Source organism: Dermacentor albipictus, chromosome 8 (assembly GCF_038994185.2).
Source record: "Dermacentor albipictus isolate Rhodes 1998 colony chromosome 8, USDA_Dalb.pri_finalv2, whole genome shotgun sequence".
In the NCBI taxonomy this organism is placed as follows: domain Eukaryota; kingdom Metazoa; phylum Arthropoda; class Arachnida; order Ixodida; family Ixodidae; genus Dermacentor; species Dermacentor albipictus.
Genome location: NC_091828.1, coordinates 95,573,005 through 95,590,287, shown reverse-complemented (window position 1 = coordinate 95,590,287; position 17,283 = coordinate 95,573,005). Strand labels below are relative to the sequence as shown.

Genomic DNA, 17,283 nt, shown 5'->3' with positions numbered 1-17,283 from the left:
CACAGGACGTAATGCTCCTTCTAAAACATAAGATTATTGACAAGGCCTCCAGAGACACCAGGGCCGTCCTGGCACTCGACCTAGAAAAGGCCTTCGACAAGGTAACACACTCTCACATCCTCGAATCGATTAAAGAAGCAGGTCTAGGACAAAAATTCTACAAGTACGTCTGCTCCTTCCTAAAGGATAGAAAAGCCACTATTTGCCTAGGAGCTCTGGGCTCGAGAACATTCGATCTCGGACCCAGAGGCACCCCGCAAGGGGCAGTCCTCTCCCCTTTTTTATTCAACTTATCCATGAGAGCTCTTTCCCAAAAGCTGGCCGAGATTGAGGGTATCGGTCACGCCTTCTACGCCGACGACATCACAGTCTGGTGCGAGGGAGGTAGCGACGGGTACATCGAAGAGAAATTACAAACAGCGATCACAGTCGTTCAGGAGTTTCTCGCGAAGGCAGGACTCTGCCTGTCGGCTAAGAAATCGGAACTGCTACTATACCGACCCACAATCGGTGCAAAGAAAGGGACACCTCCCGATATCTCTATCACCACCGCGACCGGATCCGTCATTCCGGTAGTACACAGAATCAGAATCCTGGGCATGTTCCTGGAGGAGGACGGCAGTAATGACTACACATTAGAGCGCATCGCAACCAAAGCCGATTCCATGACAAAGTTAATCACGAGGGTGGCCAACAAAAAAGGGGGGCTATCGGAGGATAATCTAAGGCGACTCTTCCACGCCTTCCTAATCAGCCACATTAACTATATAGCCCTGGCCCACAAATGGAGCAGAAGGGACGCAGCTAGAGTAGAAACAATCATTCGCAAGAGCATAAAAAAGGCACTGGGTCTCCCACAGAGCACCAGTACTGAAAGGCTGTTGGAGCTAGGTGTCCACAACACCTTTGAAGAGATAGTCGAGGCGCAGCAGATGTCACAAGTTGCAAGACTGGCTTCCAGGGAAGCCGGCAGGCAGCTACTAGCGCATATCGGTCAAGGTTCGTGCATCACCAAACAGAGGGAGTGCGCGCTCCCCGTCAAAGTCAGAGAAATGTATTCGGTATCCCAGATACCTAGAAATATGCACCCTCAGCACAATTACGGCAGACGTAAAGCGAGGGCCAGGGCCCTCCTTAGCCTGGCGGCTAAGATTGAGGACAACGTCGCCTTCGTCGACGCTGCGCAATACGCTGCTTCCAATCATTTTGTTTCGGTGGCTACATCGCTGCGGGGGGAGCTGCTGACGTCGCTTACGCATCAAAATGTGAACGCCGACAAAGCCGAACAGGTGGCTGTAGCCATCGCCATGGCCACCACGAACCGTTCCACTATTTTCACAGACTCGCGAGCTGCCGTTCGAGCATTCATGAAAGGCTCGGTATGCAAGGAAGCCGCTCGCGTTCTCTCTGCAGCATCTTGGACAGGCAAAAAACACTTAATCTGGTTCCCCGGCCACATGGGCAGCGATGCTCATGAAGCCGTCCCCAACGCCAACGAACTTGCTCACTCCCAGGCGCGAGATCTCACCCGCCGCGCCGGAAGTGGGCAATCGGAGGCTGGGGGATGGCAATGGCACAGGGACCCTCTCCTTACTTTTAACGAGGTCTGCAGGCACTATCAACTAGGGCGTCGGAAGTTTCCACTTCCACACCCACACCTAAACAGACCACAGGCAATCACCCTGCGGATGCTGCAGACGGAGACGTATCCGTCACCATTTATTTGCTCAAAGTTCCTAGGTGGCATCAACCCGGGCTGTCCGCGCTGTGGACATCCCAGATGCACTCTTAAGCACATGCTCTGGCAGTGCCCCGACTTGTGCGGGGGCTCAGGGTCTCCCTCTTCGGAGGAAGACTGGCTTTGACTCGTCACCAGCTCCGCCAAGGAAGAGCAACTCAGGGCTGTCCAGAGAGCCCGCGATATCGCCGAGAGTCTCAACCTCCCGGCTCCGTCGTGGGTGCGGCCCGCAGACGCTGCCCCCTAACGGGGACACTCATCGTCTTCTCAGGACCAAAATAAAAGTTCTTTGTCTGTCTGTCTGTCTGTCTGGTGCTCCTTGAGAAGGACGTCAATAATTCAGAGAAAAAAAAAGCAGGCCCTCGATCACAGAAGTTCTCGATGGGGCTCCGTAACGAGCAAGGAAATGCCGTGGTACAAATGATGCAACGTCACGGGCAGTTGAAGGCGGCAGTGCAGCATTTTCTGCACATAGTGTGCGGTGATTAACCACAACAGCAATCCAGTCGAATAATCCCATTCTCACCGGCTGCGACGCCACGGCACGACCGCACTTCGATGGAGCAGAGCAGGTGAAAGGGAACACTTGCTGCCGCGTGAGGGGAGAGGGCATCTCCGAAACGCCATGTCACCCTCGCTCTCGTTCTCGGAAGCCGGTGTTATCTACGTGTTCCTTGTCAGTACAAGCTTTCGCCTGTGTTCTAAGGGCGCGTCGGTGTGGCCAAATCAAAACGCGCCACGCGTTTCAATGCGCTCGCGTGCCCGCGACGAGTTAAAAACGTGACGGCTCAGTGGCGTTCAATTGGGCTGTAATGCTTTCGCATTCACAAATCACAAGAAGTGCTTGGGGGTCATTTATTTTTTTTCTTTATTTTTCTGTGGCAGAGTAGCTGAGCTCCGCATGCGGGTGGTATAAGGTACGACATATTCACCGAGACCATGTCTTTGCCAGGCCAGGACCACACGAAGGCCGACTTCACTGGCGGCTGTATGAACTCGTGTTGAGGCCATTGGGTGAAAATGTGGCAGAATAGGAGGATAGGGGAATAATAAGTGTATAGCAACAGTCAATATTAACATTTATTATAGTTGTTGTTGTTGTTGTTGTTGTTGTTGTTGTTGTTGTTGTTGTTGTTATTATTATTATTATTATATCAAACAACAATAGTAATAACAGTGAATAGTCAACACTCGATCGTAAAACAGCAGGCGCATTCCCATCTTGCGGTAATTCACAACAATTCGACTGCACTCAGAAAACATCGCATGGAGTTCGAGCGGGTAACGTGATCTCTTCTGCTGCCCGCAATCAACCCGCTGTAAACGGTTTATACACTATTCTGCGGTAGCGTTTCGGTGAGGCCATCTTGAGCTGTTCAACGCACCGTTTCAAATCTGTAATAACAAAACGCACGGTAAACTGGGTATTCGCACTATTGAAACGACTGTACGGGGCTGTACGGAGCTGTCGTGTTTAGTGAAGGTGTCAATTTGACGTTATTGCGTACAGAATTGGGCGATCGCAATTCTGATTAGCAGCTCCAGTGCCACCAATGCATACCGGGTCGTTCATTCTGGACCTACAAGCGCACATATCTGTCTAACTTCCTCAAATAAATTTATAAAATCGAAACATATATTCTTTTTCTATATTAGACATCATCGTTATGTCCAGAAATCAGAAAGTGCACAAGATATTAATGACGAATCATTGTCAGAAAGAGCAAGTTAACACTAGGACATGACAAAACAAGACCGTGACATCGAGATTAGAAACAATAGTGGCCCAAGTTGTTTAAGTCACAAACTTTGTTCCGATAAGGTGTGACAGTTATACTCAGGCGGTTCCTACTTAGCGCTCAATGACTTAGTTTAGTGCACATTTGAAGAACAGACAGGAGACGAAGAAACAAACAAAAATCGTTGTCTATCTCGGTAATCGGTTGCAGTAACACGGTGTTATGTGGAAAAAAAAAGCCTCGAAAGATATGTAGCCGTGCACTGTGATCGGTGTGGTTACAAAACCGAAATGCAAAACAGCCAAGTTCTGTACATATGCTCTAGGCATTAGCATTTGAAGAGATCGGGGAGGCAGCTGAAGTGAACTGGCTAGCAGAATAATGCGTTAGCGTCAGAGAAGGAAACATCTGGGGATACAGCAAAGTAATAACTAAACGGTATGCTCGCAAAAGTGAGGCTCTCTCCTCCTTCATTGTGGTTTAGCTGTCGCAGAAAATGTTTCTTTTCATTGGTCCTTTTCATTTCTGCTCGTTTTCCGCCTACAATAATGCTCTCCTTTTTTGTTTTGTGTTTTATTTTTGTCTTTTTCTCCCGCTTAGGGTTTTCATATTTACGCGTGCACGTGGTGCTTATGAATTTATTTGAAAGTTATCGCTTGTCCGCTTTGTTCCTTCCCTGTCCCACGTTCAATCCCGCGCTACACTAAAGTCAATTTCAGAGAGCTACTAAGTTGATTTTTGGGTTTACCGAAACGAACCTGCTAAGCAGATTCTGATGAATTCCTGAATAATTTAAATCGCCTAGAGTTCAAGTGCACCAAGCCCCTCATAGCCCATGAATTCTCGTCTGAAAAAAAGAAACAATGAAATTTATGCAACGATTGCTTCTATGCGAGCTAAGAAGGCTCAAAATTGCTCTCACACCATTTGCTACTCCGGCTGTACTTATTAAACTCATTGTTTTTTAACCGAATGAGGCCTCTAGCACAAAAAGGGTCTTTAGATTCGCGATTTCTCGAGCCGAACAGCCTCTTAAGACTTGACAAGTGAACGACCTCGCATCTTATTACACCCTAGAAAACCCTCGAATTACATCGATGGCGACTTCAATTCCTGCAACCGAGCGAATGCAGCTGCCTACGTTTGATGGAGCTTTCACTCTCATGGGACACACCCCGCACAAAGCGTTGCTATCTCACAGATGGCGACACCAGGAGCTGAAGCGTCCTTCAGTGGATGGTAACACGCGTGACAATCAGAAGTTCTCTCCCATAAGCATCCCCCTGTGTATTGATGCCTCAAATTCGGTATGCCGCCACATCGCGACAACATCCAAGAAGAGGCTAGGTCTGAGTACGCGACGGCTACTGCATTCCGCCCCCAAAGGGATTCGGCTGCAGAGGACAGAAATCGAATCCCTCAACTCCACTACAACAGCAGAACGTGCTTAACTATGCACAGTGCGACAATTGCAGGAAAGCAACGGTGGAGCCTGACTCCAGTAGTTTATACCCTATGACGGACCACGGGAAGACGCATCAAGTGCTCTCGCCCACCTTCATGTCTGTATCGTTGCTCTGATCACTCTGTGTGGTACGGCTTCGCTGTAGCTCCAAATGTGCCCGTTCGATGGCGTACATGTAACCCGTTGCAAAACCTGCAAAATGAAAACGGTCTTCAGGAAACCTCCGGGTAAACATGGACACAATGGTCAATACACTATAGCTGTCTTCTACCAATCAACTGCCAACTATTAGTGGCCAACCAATCAGTGGCTAACTAGGCAGTAACGTAAAAGCTGTCATCGTGCCCAAATGGCTGTACACTTTAATGACGTGCTCTTTTTTGTCATGATTGGTCAGTTGAGAAGAACAACTCAGGCGCACGAAGTTCAAGTGAACTCGGATCTTGGTCGGTAACACCAGCTCTTCATATCATAAAAAAATGCTTGCTCTCAGTTAATCGAGAGTAGATGTAAGCATTAAATGGCAACCGGCAAAGCAGATTGGAGAGCCACAATCTTAAAATGGGGTGTAGTCCATGTTAGCAACGGCACGCCCCAACACACCGCACCAGACCACACCACGCCATACTGCGCACTGGTCAACATGGACCCTGCCCAGCTAGAAGAAAACCGGCTGAAGGCGGCACGACAGGGAGCGAAAGACGCCAGGGTACTGACCAGTTGTAGTGGCCAGGGTACTGACCAGCGTACTGACCAGCTTGAAAAAGAAAAGCTCCTGAAGGAGGCGCGATCAGACATCTCAGCAAATCTCGATTCTTGCTACCGTGATCTCGACAAAGAGGTCACGTGGTGGGCTTCCACCGAGCTAAGGGCTGGCTTCACGGAACTTTCGCTTGCCAAGGCTGGCTGCGTGACGTAACACTCTCATAACTTTTCCCTTCCTCCAGGAAGGCAAAGCAGCACACCAGACGCTTCCGGCGCCATGGCACACAGCAGCTCTGCGAGTGCAGTAGATCCGCAGCAAATTCCATTTGCCAGAATTTAACTGTATGGTGCCCTGTATGTGCCTAGTGAACGTCGCTATTGGAAATAAAACTTCAGCGTGCTAGAAGTTACAGCTTGAGTGATGTTGTGAACTAACATGAGCAAGAACTCGGAAGCTATATTTTTAAAACTTATTTTGGAGTAACTAGCATGTGTAATGCGGTCCTATACAAACGGTGGGCGGCTCTTGTTTTGTTCTCGCAACTTGCCCGAATGCTCTCGTATGAGTGCCCGGACAACGGCTCTCGCTTTTGGCTCAAGGTCACTAAAAGGCCGCCGATAACGGCAGCTAAAAGCATTTCAAGCTCAATGATGTCAGACATCACGGAGACCACATGCTGTGTGATTTCCTCTTTTCTTCTCTCTTCCCTTTCTTGCTTTCTTTAAAGTGAAAGCTTTACCGGCTGCCAACTTGCCATTTTGCACTGGCCGTGCTCCGAGGAGGCACACGACGTCACACCACGTTCCTCGTCACACCGCGTTCCTCGTCGTTGCGTTCGCCTCTGCTCGCGTCGCCAGCTTCGTCGCATGCCTAATAAGATGTCGGAGGATTAAAAAGGAGAGCTCGCGTGCACTGCAACCACAGTTGAGGCGGCAGTATGGACAGCGACAATTCTGATAAGCAAGAGGAGGCCTGGAATCGACATCGGAACGAGATGAAGAGGAAACGAAGTGCCCAGGAAACAGACGAAAAGCGCGCCGAACGACTCGCTAACGCCGCAACATAGCTAGACAGCCAGACTAACCTGGACATGCAATCAAGATTAACCAAGGCTAACCATGCTATGCCTTAGCTTTCGCTACGTATATCCTGGCATAGCCGAGATAAGCCACTGCCACTTTTTTTAACGCACACGCGTAACTGGCCAGCTCGTGAAATCGGAAGTGCTTGTCTGAGCCGCTAAGCAAGCGAACGGCGAAGGCATCTGGGCCTCCGTGCTGGCTCCCGTCTGTCGGAAAATTTCGCCTGCACATTTAATTAGCACTGTAGGCAACGACAACGCAGAAATTTCAGCTTAAAAATCGTTAAGCGCCCTTAATACTACCTAAACTTTGACAACGAAGTATGACACGGATATGGCTGAAATTGCGATGCTGAAATGTTTGCTATCAATGGATAACGGACAAATTTATTCAAACCCAACCCTGCTTACTATTCATGTATGCGTTGAGCATGCATTGGGAGATGTTTATTTGCCGCACTGTATTGCACTATGTTAGGTGGGGTGCTCCCCCTTACCACCGCGCGTTACCCGTACGCGAGAGCCAACGACCACTTCCAGCGCCACTTCCTCAAGCAACGTGTTCCGAACAACGGGCAGCGCCTGCAACCGCCTCTAATCGCAGACGCCGCGACCAGAGGCTCAGCGTCTCAAAGTGCTAGCTGTCGCGAGGGAAGAATGTGAGGACGTGCCCCTTACCATCGTGCCACTGTGCGGAACTGAACGGTCTACCCGGCCAGTGGCACTACGCGTAGTGTCCCATGGCGCGGTTGGGCGCAGTCGCACGGGCTTTACCTTGAAAGCAATCTGCTTTGGGGCACACCTTAGGTGCGCCGACGGCGCTTAGCTTTGCGTGCGCTGTGCTCTCGTCGTTAAGCGATAGACAGCAGGAAGGTCACTTCACTCGCTACTGCTGCCGTGATTCCTCACGCGAGCGCTTCGACAGCGAGTGTGAAGTGTTCATGTGTGCCTGTGCACGATGACACCATGCTAGGTAATTCAGACAGAGAATGTTTACAACTGGGTCTTCCATTCTGGCAGCTTCTGCGCATATGGCGAGCCCGCGCGAGTCCTGTCTTGAATACGATCTGCGATACGGACAGAGTAGGCCTCTAAACTCACCGAGAGCCGATAGCGTCGTGTATGCTGTAGCACCCATACGCTTGCGCGTCATTTGCGTTCACCGAGTGAAGCATCACTGTAATTTCTCTTTCAGACCTAGAATGATTTGTGCCTAATTTCGCGATATACCTTGTGGGCTCACAGTACGTCTCCGCGCACGGCGTCGCCAAGTGGCCCCCGAGAAGTGAAGCCTCACGACGCGGCACGACGGCGCACGGCGATAGACCCACCGCAGGTTCGAGCACCGAGCCGAAAGACCTGGACGGCTCTGGCCGTAAGCATGGGCGCTCTCCCAGGAACACACGGCGTCCAGGACAGTTAAGGCGTTTATTGATCCCCAATGGCCAACATGTGCCAGACTGCACCCAAACACACGGAGTACACTCGGCGCCCGCGGTTCCCGATGGCGAGGAAGGCGGGGTACACGCCGCGTCGAACAATGGTTTACGCGCGCGGGCCGAAATGCGTTCGCAAACGCTACCTAGCGCTTCCCGTCACCGCCTATGGTCTGCGACGGTTCGGACACGCAAAATGTGACGCACTGAGCAGCTGCGACTACCGCAAGGGCGGAACGCAAAGCCACTCAGCAAGCCACACTTACGCAAGCTGACAAAGCACGTGAACGTCCCCAGGCCGGGGCGTTGGGGGACGCAAATAGCTGGTCGCTCACGTACCTTGCAGCTTGCCTCTCGTGACCGGCGCTCGCCCCTGTCGCAGCCCGACTCCCCCGCGCACGGCGATCGTCCCCAGTCGGGGCTTCTTCCCTACGTCACGCCCCACGACCCAATCGCAGGGCCGCGTAGCATGACGTCACGGGACGCGGCCGCGGCGCCCGGGGAAAACGGCGCGCGGTCGAGGGGTAGGCATTTGGGAGAGGTTTTCCTCGCAATGGCGAATAAGTCCGGAGCCTTAGGCACAGCAGCGACTGCGCCCCGGTAGACCGAAGGACTCCCACATCCTTTATCAGGTTAGCTGTTTAAGACACTGCCTGATTACTCAACAACTGCTTTGTGCCTCCAACAATCTGCAGAATCTTGCGAAAGCTTTACATGGCAAAGAAGGGAACGTTACAGGGTCGCAGCGTCTGTACGTCCATTACTGCGTCCAAGTATTCCGGCGACTTTTGACAACCTCTTCGGGTGGTCGATGTAATACTCCAAATCCTAGCTGACCGATTCCGGAGAAACTTTCGGTACAAGTAGATGGTGTACCGCACCAACCGAACAGCTCACAGCTTTTCGGAGCAGAGACAGGAAAGGTAGCGAACTCTGAAAGGAACTTCAGGTAAACACCGTCGGCGCCACCACCAGCTGCACATGGGTGTAAAACGTGGCGACCATGACAGCATGCTTGGACTATAATTGGCGCATAATCGTTGCCGCTTTGAACTGAGCGAGGGTCAGTCCTCCTTCGCGAGCGCAGTGATAGGAACGGGTGAAGTCACGTGACCAAGAACCCACCAGATTTCTCGGCTGCGGATGGCAACACTGCGACGACCTCGGACCGGCATTGATCAGGAGTAAGGCGTTCAGAAAGGACCACCCGAATGTAATCGGAGTGACTGCCTTCGGCTCTCCGAACAAAATCGGCCTTTTTGGTGTGCTTGGCAGCTCCCGGAAACAATAACGCAAAGGTGCCATCATTCAGGGTGGGTTCCGGGTGTCAACGTTTTTCTTTCGCCCAAACACGGAAGAGGCAAGTAGAAAAAAAACATTCAAATTTAACACTCAGTGGCCGATTGTGCCTGATTTTGAGATCGTAAATTAGATGTTAATTCCCACCTCTTCTCCAGAATAAACTAGCATGCAAGAGAATGAGCGACATATTTCAGTAGCGCTCTTGACGGGCGTTTTAGTTCCATAGCTTTCGCTTTATTTGCGAAGAAAGTTGTACGCCAGCATAAGAGTTAACGTTTCAAGTAAGTCTTATAAATTCAGAATGACACGATATTTGAGTCACGAATTCCCGAAAAAGTGTCTTATAAATTCAGAGTAACACGTTATTTGAGTCATGGATTCCCGAAAATAGGTGAACGATAGGTCGACATTTCTCGTTAGAAGCTTTGTGCTTACAGTAAGCAGCTAAATCATTTTTGTAGGAATTATTTTATCAGTGAAGTTTGATATACTGAATGATAAATATGATGGTCCTAGTTTAATTTGCTGACGATTGCTGAGTGATTGATTGATTGATTGATTGATTGATTGATTGATTGATTGATTGATTGATTGATTGATTGATTGATTGATTGATTGATTGATTGATTGATTGATTGATTGATTGATTGATTGATTGATTGATTCGCAAGGTCTCTGTGCTTAGATCAATCAGCAGTACCGTATGAATGCAGTATGGTCAAGTGGGTAGAGAATGACAATGAAAGTGGTGCCGGGGTTGATGGTTTCTTGTTCGTCTTTGTTAGGAGGCAGTTACCAATTGATTGACTGACTGACTTTATTTATCGTCAAGTGGTTTGTGCTTGTAGCTGTCAACAGCACCACGTCAACTAAGTTTGCTGAACTGAGTGTAGGATGATAATGCCAGTGGCGGAGTTGATGGTTGCTTCTTAGGTGATTGATTAACTGATTGATTGATTCATTCATTTATTCATTGATTCATTGGTATCTCACCTGCAAAATTCTTATCGTAAAAAGCACTTTCGTTCCAGGGGAAGGGCTTGAAGATTGTGTACTTGAGGCTGGCATCGGCGTGTTCGTCGCTATCTGCAGTCGTTTCCAGCGTCAGGCACATGGCACGGACTGCTTGCTTGCTGTTGATAGCAACGTCGACGCAGTGTTTGGCGATTTCGCTGACTGCGCTTACATTGCGCGCTATGGACAGCACTGTAAAAAAATAGTAAGAAAATTATGGCAATTTCCGCGACACGCCTCTTCTGCTTTGTGCTGTTTACAACTTTTTATGTAATTTCACTGGAATATCGTGGTCAGCATTTTCTCGCAATTTTACAGAGAAAGCTTTTATAAACATGAGTTGGGTTTGGCCTTGAGTTTACCTGGGCTTTAGGCCCAGGTGAAGCACCATAGGCGAACCGGAAAGAACGTCCCAAGCTCCAAGCATGAAGCTCTGAAACATACATGCACTACCTATCGTTCCCATGGCGGCTGAATAATTTCAGCATCAGAGTTCCCTTTAGCAGTTGTAGGAAACTATGTATGCGCTCGTCACATGGTTTAGTAAAGACGTCATGGGTGACGGCCACCGGGTGACGGCGCACGCTACTATGGCGCCATCTGGCAGCGGATCGCCTTCATGGAGTACGGCAATACGCTGGTGCGGCACTCCGCATTCCTCCTCATCCTTCCACCGTACTCTCCCCCTCCGCATTCCTCCTCATCCTTCCACCATACTCTCCCCCTCCGCTTTCCTCCTCATCCTTCTGCTGTACTCTCCTCCTCCGCTTTCCTTCTCGTGCTTCCGCTGTACCCACTTCATCCGAATTCGATCATCTTCGCGCTCACTTCGCTATGGCGAGCTTTCATGCTCCGCTCCTTCGTTCTACCGGTTACGCCGATGCCGAAGGCGATGCTCAGCGCAGGAGCGGGTGGAGCTCCGCTCTAAAATGCACAGGCTAGGCACGTTCATCAGACGTGCTTAGCCTCCTACATTGCAAGTACAATGTGCAATCTTTTCCGCGAAGCGACCCGTATGACTAAGTACTCTGGTGGTCTCAAGCACTTCGTTATAAAGGCATTTGACTCTGTACGCTTCTCAGGGATTGTCGTGGAACGGCAGTGTAGTGCTGCGGCCGGTATTGTCGATGCATGGCGCTGCCCATGGATTTTCCCGAGTCGACGTGGAACGGTAAGTGGTCTAGAATACGGCTACTTACTGAACAAATCTCGCACGCCATACAGTTTACATTTACACAGTCTGAGAAACACAAGATATCCCAATGTGGTACTAGAGTTCACTTCGAAACACCCGGCCTCACCGACATTATCGCGACTTCTTGATACAGGAACAAGGCTTGCTGAAATCGTGTAACGATAAAAGTCGGTATAAGATGACGTTGCTGCTGAAAGATATAAACAATAGCATTGCGCCTTTCGTATCTCGCTATGTTCGCGTGTGAGACTCGACACGATTTCTGCAACAGCGCGAGCCAGTGTATCATGACGTCATGACAATGTCCACCTCAGCGTTGCCACTCTAGCGATTTAAGAGATCATATCAAATTTCTCTAGCCATTGAACAGCGCCGAGAACTAGAACATCTTCAGAGATGATGTGGATCAAATGCCTTTGCGTGCTATGAAAAATTGCTTGCTTCTATCCTTTTTAATTATCGTTCAATTGGAATTTGGCCAGCTGAAGGTAAACGCCGCATTCTCAGTGTCATCGTGAGTTATCTAAGTGTAATAGCGAATTAAAATCCTACTACAGACTGCCGGTGAAGCCACTGTTTATTCCTCACTCGCACAGAGGCTAGAGAAACGTGGGACGCTTAGGTAAATAGTTTACGCCACGCTATCGCATATTATACTGCTCCAAAACGCCTACATTGCCTAAAGCGTCCTGAAGAAAAGCTACCGACAACTTCAGCAACATTGCAGCAATACCTAGCCGACGTTTAGCGAAGTTTCCGCCTCTCTTTAGCGACTTGCTTCAAAAACTTTTGGAATCACGTGTCCACTTTATTTAAGGGTCACTTCCAACCCTTGCCATTGACCTTTAAAGCGTTCAGAGGGTTCGGAAATTTGTGTAATCCACGCATTGACAAACTTAAAGCGATACCTCAGTGTCGCTTTTCACGCAAACGCGCACTATGCGAAAGCTCCAGACGTAGCTCACCTTCGTTGCGCTCCCACACGTCGTTGGTCGAGTACTTGGCGACCACGGCCTCCATCAGCCTCTCGTTGTAACTCGTCTTGGGACCGAACACGACGTGAGTGGGACGCTGCGACACGAGAAAGGAGTCCAGATCGGTTGCGCTGGGATTCCTGCCGGGCGTCTGCGGTGCTGTTCGCAAGGTCAACGCGCCGTAAAAGCCCACGGTCACGAGCAGCAGCTCGAGCGAAGTGGACACGTAGTGCCGCCGTATGGCCTGCACGCACAGCGTGCGCCACAGAAACGTGGCCACGTTGCGAGCCATGTGGCCTTCTCAGAGCACCGCTGCGCGAGTACGCTGCGCGCTCAGGAAATGACACAGTGGTGGCGGTGGCAGCAAGTACGGTCCGCGCTGTTCGTATGCGGAGCTGGGCACGCGTTCGGTGGCTTCCTTGTGTCGATCAGCGGTACGATCGCAGGAACGGTCTTTGAAGCCAGGCCGTGGGGGTTGGTGCTGAAAGCGAAAAAAAGAGAACACTTTTGTGAGGTGTTAATGAGGTACATCTTTTCGTTTTCCTTGAGAAGCAGCCGTAACGCGAACTTTTCGACGGTTTTCGCGCGGTGGCGGTGGTGGCAACTAAAGCCCCTCCATCCGCGCGCCACCGCCGCTCTCTTAAGTACCGCCAACCGCCTTTTCCCCTCACACCAAATCCGGTTCCGGCATTTCCGCTTCCGGCGTTTCCGGTTCCGGCATGTCCGGTTTTAAGATTTCCGGTTCCGGCGTTTACGCTTCCCGGAGTTACCGGAGTTGCGCTGCGAGGATTTCCACTGTGATTGCAGACGATGGTGAGACGCCCGTGCTTAGCAACCGGTGCTAATTTGAGTAGCTCGCTCTAGCCATTCCACCAAGCGTCATTCGTGTGCATCTACGTGCTTGTTTGCGTACGAACCCGCCGTGGTTGCTCAGTGGCTATGGTGTTGGGCTGCTGAGCACGAGGTCGCGGGATCGAATCCCGGCCACGGCGGCCGCATTTCGATGGAGGCGAAATGCGAAAACACCCGTGTGCTTAGATTTAGGTGCACGTTAAAGAACCCCAGGTGGTCAAAATTTCCGGAGTCCTCCACTACGGCGTGCCTCATAATCAGAAAGTGGTTTTGGCACGTAAAACCCCAAATATTATTATTATTATTGTTTGCGTACGCTGCGCCCGCACGCTTTGCCTGTCGTCCCCTTTCTCTGACAAAGTGCGGAAAGCCATGGGCTGGGGCACAACACATGAACATAATTGGCCGTACACATCTGCTCGCGTCACAACACTAACACAATTCGCCGTACACCTTTGCACGCGTTACAACACGCGCGCACGCACCAATTCACTGCACACCTCCGCGCATATCCCACACGAAAAGCACACTTGCTTTCACCATGTCACTGAATGCCTTCCACGCAAATTTGAACTTGTTATATTTCATAGCTTCACGTCATTGCAGTTCTTCACGCAGTGCACGCACTTGGGACGTTCGTTACCTTCGATCTGCCGTACGAGACAAGTTCAACCTCAGAATCAACAGCATAAACTCTATGCGTCTGCCGTACAAATTGGCGTCGCGAACTCCTTCACTAAAGTCCCTCCATACGTGCTGGCTGAAGGGGATGTATGCTTCAAAACAAGAAGAATTCAAAGGGGACAAGCTGTTGTATTCCGCTGAAGTAGCAGTTTGCGGTCGCTGTTTTCCAAATGCACGAAAAACGGGAGCGGTCTCCAAGCACCCAGGCACTGCATTCCACTGTACGTTGTCTCTCGAGGCACAATCCGTCGCAGGTTGACGCAAAGCAGCGAACACGACCAGATCGCCGATTACAATAGGCGGTGGTTCTTGGATGGAATCGCATTAACAGTTTCAACCGCAGCTAGTGCAATTAAAGCCTCTCCGTAGACGCGAAAGTAAACAACGCTAAAAACATAGCGTCACTTCGACTCGGAACAGGAAGCTGAAGCTACGTAAGTTCCTCTTGGCGCCGGAAGCTGAGGGGGTGAGTGGGAGAGGAGCGTGGAGGAGGAGGGTAGGTTGGCGGTACTTAGCTTGGTCGGCGGTGGCGCGTGGATGTAGGGGCTTTAGTGGCAACGTACGGCGCCGTAGTCAGCATTTAGGAGGCGCATTCATACATTCGTTCGTTCGTTCGTTTTATTGCCCCCGAGGAATTTTTCAGGCAAGGGAAATTGGCAAGCATCAATGCATAAAAGGATTCCCTGACAATGCCCATTCAAGCCTTGCACTGTTCAGTATTAACATACCAACGCATTATAAGAAATTACGCAACCACCCTGTACGGAACTCAACCTATAAGCATCATAAAGGAACATGCGTCGGATACAGTACACAAGAAATATACGAAGACCAGATATGCTGAAGCGTTTGGAGGTGTCTCGTCTATATAAAAGTATTTGCATCATACATCTATCACAAAGTGTTTCTAACGACTTCAGTAGACAACTAATAACTAGACTAGTAATAATTCGCAAGCGCTAGTTTGTGTCGGTTGGCGCAGGACACGGGTAACTGGAGATCACGGGGAGATGCCTTCGTCCAGCAGTGGACCTGAAATCGGCTGATGATGATGAAATTCAGAAAGTGTGCACAAGAACTCGGGCATAACCACCGCGTAGATTTGATATAGTGAAATGCTTCGAATGACTTCGCGTATACAGTATGACTTACAACAGGATGCGATAAAGCTTTTCATTTCAACGAAATCATTCTACAGCGGATAACCATGCCTCCAAGACTTCCAAAAGAGAGAGAAACCCCTTATGCAGCTTGTCCTTTTCTCCGCACACACACACACACACACACACACACACGCACGCACGCACGCACGCACGCACGCACGCACATACATACATACATACATACATACATACATACATACATACATACATACATACATACATACATACATACATACATACATACATACATACATACATACATACATACATACATACATACATACATACATACATACATACATACATACATACATACATACATACATACATACATACATACATACATACATACATACATACATACATACATACATACATACATACATTCTAGGAAGGCCAGTTATGAACCAAGAAAATGACTAACATATCAGTTCGCAACAGAGGAAAACCTGCGCTGTCGTGCAAAATCTCGTAACGTCTGAGTCGGGACGAACCAAGCCGAGGGCATTCTACGGGCCGCGAAGAACGGGGCGCAAGTAGGCTAAGTAAGAAAATGTGGCCTATGTAGGCTTGTCGTTCCGTCATTTTCGATTGATATGAACTCTACTGCACAAGTGCAAAGCATAGACACAGAATGAAACTACGGACTCATGCGTATATTGTTACTTCTTTCGCTACACATCATACCGATTAAGTATGAGGGAAAGGGCTGCGGTGCGATCAGGAGTGAAGTACAAGTGAATACCAGTCAGAAACTGCTAGCGCGTACTCTTCGAAAACGATAGGCATGTACAGGAGGCTGCAATCTCAACAACTCGGGGAAAAACACATGTCATTGTCCGCATAATTTTTTTAAGGTCCTGAGAACCGCACATCTTCCATCATGGGGTTTGCTCAAAGAAGGACGATTAATAGAAACTGTCCAGCTACAGTGCGCCCGGTGAACCTGAACGGGCGCATACAAGCTGCGCTTACATGGTCCCACAAAATGGCGTGTCGAGTGCACCTGTCGGGCTGAATAGCCGGTTGCCCGCTGCATTTCAACACTAGTGGGTTGGCTGGAGCAAGCGTCGAGCCCAGTTGGGTCAAGCGGCCTGCACAACCTTGGCTCGATGACTGGCCCAAGCTGATTTGGCAACATCAAGGTAAGGCTTGCTCAGCTCGACTTCAAACTCGATGCGCTCGTGTAAAGTTCACGCAGAGGAATCTACTGGCTGTCGTATGACAAAAAAAAATCGCCCGTGGCGTAATTTGCTTACCTCGCGTTTTCTGTCTTCGCAGAGAAGGAAACGAACGCTCGCTTGCTTGCTTGCCTGGTTCTTCTTCTTTGTCTGCTCGCGCGCACACGTCACGTTTTGCATATAACCCTACATTGAGTATGAACGTGGTTCACGTGGAGGCAAACAAAATTGACCAAAAAGAAAACAACTGTGTTTTCGAATGTCTAGACCTGTGGTGTTCAAAAAGACGTGATCTTTAAGAAGGAAATTTTAGGTGTTCGAATGACACCTCTCAGCCACTCTTTCACTCGTTTTTGTTTTTACGTTTTCAGACGTTCTTTCCTTCGGTATGTCCTATCACAATGACCGCTTACGAAATCGCCCTCTACTGGCTCTAACTTAGTTGCCACAATGAAAGCTTTTTGAGATTTATATCACTCGCACATATCAAAAATCTATCCTATTCTTGGCCAAACCATCTAAATGGGTAGATGCCAGTGGTCCTAAGACCGTCATTATCAGCAGCATCATCAACCGAGGGAACAGTTCTCATCGTTCACAGGCACCGACGCGCCACGCTTCTCGTCTCGGAGGTCATGCGCGGACTTCTCGGCAGCACCGGTAGATGTCGCAGCGTGTCCAGAAAGAAGCGACAGCGAGGAGCACGGTGGCCGGATGAGGCGTTTTTCAGCGTCGAAACGCAACGGTGCGCCA

The 17,283-nt window shown here is 49.7% G+C and overlaps 1 protein-coding gene across 4 annotated transcripts in view; it reads right to left on the bottom strand.

Annotated features, from left to right (window-relative positions):
- The window catches only part of LOC135912887 (phospholipid-transporting ATPase ABCA3-like), a 77,683-nt gene extending 60,935 nt beyond the window's left edge, over window positions 1-16,748 (bottom strand). For 3 of the 4 annotated variants that reach the window (XM_065445462.2, XM_065445465.2, XM_065445464.2), the window contains exons 1-3: window positions 12,642-13,272; window positions 10,461-10,673; window positions 5,034-5,134 (exon numbers count right to left, since the gene is read on the bottom strand). In XM_065445462.2, coding sequence (XP_065301534.1) covers window positions 5,034-5,134; window positions 10,461-10,673; window positions 12,642-12,942 — 615 coding nt within the window. In that variant the 5' untranslated portion in view covers window positions 12,943-13,272. Of the gene's footprint in view, window positions 1-5,033; window positions 5,135-10,460; window positions 10,674-12,641; window positions 13,273-16,608 lie in introns of those variants that run through there. The other variant, XM_065445463.1, reaches the window with a different exon arrangement.
- Window positions 16,749-17,283: the final 535 nt, after the last annotated feature.